The sequence below is a fragment of the Curcuma longa genome, chromosome 4, assembly GCF_044706935.1.
Source record: "Curcuma longa cultivar G26 ecotype Majalengka, Jawa Barat chromosome 4, ITB_CL_G26_1.1, whole genome shotgun sequence".
NCBI classification, from domain to species: Eukaryota; Viridiplantae; Streptophyta; class Magnoliopsida; order Zingiberales; family Zingiberaceae; genus Curcuma; species Curcuma longa.
Genome location: NC_133864.1, coordinates 20,006,214 through 20,009,974, shown reverse-complemented (window position 1 = coordinate 20,009,974; position 3,761 = coordinate 20,006,214). Strand labels below are relative to the sequence as shown.

At 47.0% G+C, this 3,761-nt stretch overlaps 1 protein-coding gene across 1 annotated transcript; it reads right to left on the bottom strand.

The window, feature by feature from the left end:
- Positions 1-592: 592 nt before the first annotated feature.
- On the bottom strand, positions 593-1,205 carry LOC141826145 (uncharacterized). The gene is made up of 3 exons (XM_074713392.1): positions 1,146-1,205; positions 840-1,043; positions 593-749 (listed from the first exon to the last, which is right to left on the bottom strand). The coding sequence occupies exons 1-3, from the start codon at positions 1,203-1,205 to the stop codon at positions 657-659; spliced, it is 357 nt and encodes a 118-aa protein (XP_074569493.1). The 3' UTR covers positions 593-656.
- Positions 1,206-3,761: the final 2,556 nt, after the last annotated feature.

Below are 3,761 nucleotides of genomic sequence, written 5' to 3'. Positions count from 1 at the left end.
GATAGAACGAGGAAGCTAAACTGGAAGTTAGATAGATCAGAGAGTTAAACAGATCGTGTCTGTCAAAGTCTGAATAGATAGGTGAATGGTCAAGTAAATGAGCGAGTGATCGAGTGAGTGGCCGAATAGAGATCTGGATGAATTGAGTGAGTCAGAATGGATGGGGTCCAATCAACCTTGGGTGATGGTCGAGTCTCCCTCCGCTTGTGCACCATGTCCGGATAAGTCACATTCCTTTTGTCTGACATGTCCCGACTAAAGATTGATCTTTACGGGCCAAATCATAATACCCATAACATCTATCATAATTTTTTTAAAAAAATCGACAAATCTCATATGTAAATTTTACTTTTATTTCGGATACTTTTCAAATATAAACATCTTCTAGAAACTATTAAGATAGCAACAGAGGAGATCTTCAAGTGTCTGAAACAAGTGTGGGCAGGCAGGAACGACCATAGATTTTTTTCTTCAAATAATCAATTTCGTAGGAAACTTCACACTAGAGTGCAATTAATATAGTGGTTTTTCCTTGTTCAAACATGCAGAAAGCCGCAGGCGCTCTCGACGACTCAGGCCAAAAACAAAGCACAACGGTGGCCACATTAAATGAAGTAATCAAATGCACGGAACAAATTGCTTAAGAAGCTCAACGTCTAATGGGAGTCCTCATTCCCAGCTCCCAGTCCCAGAGTGTTCTTCATAGCTTCCGCCGCCCCCGCCGCGGCGCCCATCACCTTCTCCCCTGTCTACACAACCACAATTATATGCATTCTAGTCAACCGTCGATCAACACATGCAAGCAAGCATTCATCAGACAAATCTACTGCTAATTTTACCTGCTGCATGAAGCTGCCCTGCCCGGCTTGGGCCGTCTCTCCTGCGGCGGAGTCCGCACGGGCGGATTTCTCCTTGCCGGCCTCCGCCGTCTCCTGAAGGCAACTCCCAGTCCTCTCCGCCACCCTGTCCTTTGCCTCGCACGCCGTTCCCTTCGCTGCCTCCGCCGCTTCACGCCCTTGCTCCATCACGCGACCAGTCTTCTCCTGCATTAATCCGTGCGCGACGAAGAACCGTCAACATCGTTTAAAAAAACTAAAAACTAAAATTAATTGCATGAATTTGTTTGTGAAATCGCTATACTGGACCTCCGCGCGGTCTTTGGCTTCGCCGGCTTGGAAGCAAGCGTCGTCTTGCTGGGATGCCATTGATTCCGCGCGAGTCCTCTCGATGGATAACTTATCAGAAGCGTTTGCGTTTGCGTTTGCGTTTGCGTTTGTTTGGTCGATCGGAGAAGTGGCAGGCGCCGGAAATTTATAGCGAGAGGGACCCTCCGCCATCGGCCGACGCATGCCCTGCTTGCTTCCCTTGGTCGACACGTTCCGGCACACGCGTCATCGTCTCGATTCGATTTGACCGAAGAAGAAAATATAAGAAAACGCTTCAGATTAATTTTACTCAAACCCAAGAACCTCACGGAGCTTGATCAGTCAGATTGCGCAGCGCAGCTCTCTCTGTTCGTTTTGCTTTTACCCGGCGGAATCATACTCCTACTGCATGACATATATAATCAAAAATCAAACTATCTATTGAGTCAAAAGTCAAAAGTTAAAAAAAATAAAATTTTCTGAAAATTTATATGTACAAATTTTGATTATCTCGATCAACTCGGTAGCTCTATTACTCGATAGCTTAACCATTCGATATCTCCGACAGTTCGACAACTCTATTACTCGGCACTCGGCCCCACCACTCGACAGCTCTTCACTCGGCATCTTTCGGTAGTTCTCGCCCACTCGCTATCTTTCGGCAGTTCGGTAGTTTTGTCACTCGGCACTCGCCCTCCATTCGATCAACTCTGTCACTCGGCAGCTCGACCAATCGGCATCTCTCGACAGTTTGGCAGCTCTGTCATTGGCAACTCGGTCATTCGGTAGCTCTGTCACTCGGCAGTTCAGCAAGTCTGTCATTGGACAGTTCAGCAATTCCATTACTCGGCAGCTCAGCTACTCGGCAATTCTGTCACTCAACAATTCAGCAACTCTGCCACTCGACAGCTCAATCATTCGGCCTTTCGATCCATTCAGCTACTCATCTAAGTCTCTTAGCCACTCAGCCACTCATCCAAGTCTTTCAGTCACTCAGCTATTCATCTAAGTCTCTTAACGCCAAACAGAAACAGAGATATTCAGCGATTGTTGCAGAATAATCTAGGGCGATTACAGAGTTGTCAGATCTGGTCCTCTTGGATACTCCTTTCTTCTGCACATAATGCCAAAAAGAAATAGAAGCAATCAACCCCATCATATTTGATCTCCTTGTACACTTCCATAATAATACCGCTCTAACAAACGTAGAGATGCCCTCTCCACGACTATATAAATCCTAAACAAAGTTTTCTCAAGGGAGTCTCTTCTTCTTCTTCTCGGCTGGCTGGTTCTACTTTCTAAATTCTTTTTCTTCTTCTTTAGCATTTTTATTTTCCCTTCCACGGAATACTAATTTGCGCGTCGGAGTGGCCTGTTGGAACTCTCCGACACCATTCTCACTTTCTGTTGAAGTGCATTTCAGATTCTTATCTTCCTCTCCCTCAAGCTCTGTCAGGAAGTCGCACACGTCGAATCGTTTGTTGACAGGTGGCTTGACCATCCACGACATTCAATCGGAACAAATTGGAGGCTTGTGATGTGGCGGATCCTAAGTGGTCTTATGTGGCAGTGAAGGTCAAGAGGCAAGCTGACATGGTCAGTCAAAGGGTCAACAGTCAACCTTAGGTGGATTGGCCCGACCCTCCTGACCTCTACGAATCCGGTCACTTAGCCTATCTCTCAGCTACTCCCGACCTCTACGAACCCGGTCACTCGGCCTATCTCTCGGCCACTCCCGACCTCTACGAACCCGATCACTCAGTCTATCTCTCGGCCACTCCCAACCTCCACGAACTTGGTCACTTGGCCTGTTTCCAGACCACTCCCTCTCTCATCCCAGAAGGTGCCAAAAGGCCTCAAGTGTGCGAATCCTGTTAGGCCATAAGACGGTTACGAGGTTGTCAGAATTGGTCCCCTATATCCTCGTGTTTGCACCTACTGCCAAAAGGTCAGAATATTCTGCATTGTCGAGCCATAGGGCGATTACGAGGTGGCCAAAGTTGGTCTCCCAGATAGCATCTGTTAGGACTACTAGCAGTAATTGTCAGAATTTGCCCCGTCCATTACGACAAGGATCTGTCCCTGTGCCAACGTGAAAATCCCTTCTGGTAAATATATAATCTCTTCCACATGTATGAAAATTCTTTCTGAAATCTGGAGCTACTTCATACACACTTCTTCTTTTTCTACTGACTTGAATGTTGGAGTGGTTTGTTGGAAATCTTCCGCACCTTGTTAATCTGTTCTCTTAGCTTCCTTCTTTAAATTTCTTTATCGGCGGACTTGATGGCGACTGATGACTTAACCGCCCACACCATCCAAACAGAACAACCCACACTCTCGTGTGCGAGCGCTGGCAAACGATGGCTCCCTTCTTGTCTCCCCCAACGTTCTGGTTCGCGCGTAACATCGTACGCGAGGGAAGAGGGAAAGAAGGGTGAAGATAACAGGGACAACAGGGCACGTGCAACGCATGTGATGTTGCGAGCCGTACAATGGACCGAGTTCTTGATTTTTTGGATTGTCGTCTGCGAAAAGGTGGAATCTGCCACTTTAGCGGCCTTATCCTTGTCCTCTTCTATAAATCGGTTACGTCGTAACCAACTCGACGGCCCC

Bases quoted from the DNA above. Each gene is read 5' to 3' on its own strand.
- LOC141826145 (XM_074713392.1), bottom strand. From the start codon at position 1,205: ATGGCATCCCAGCAAGACGACGCTTGCTTCCAAGCCGGCGAAGCCAAA. The intron at 1,044-1,145 runs GTCCAGTATAGC...GGATTAATGCAG, and splicing joins AAGCCAAAGACCGCGCGGAG to GAGAAGACTGGTCGCGTGAT. The intron at 750-839 runs GTAAAATTAGCA...GTGGTTGTGTAG, and splicing joins AGGGCAGCTTCATGCAGCAG to ACAGGGGAGAAGGTGATGGG.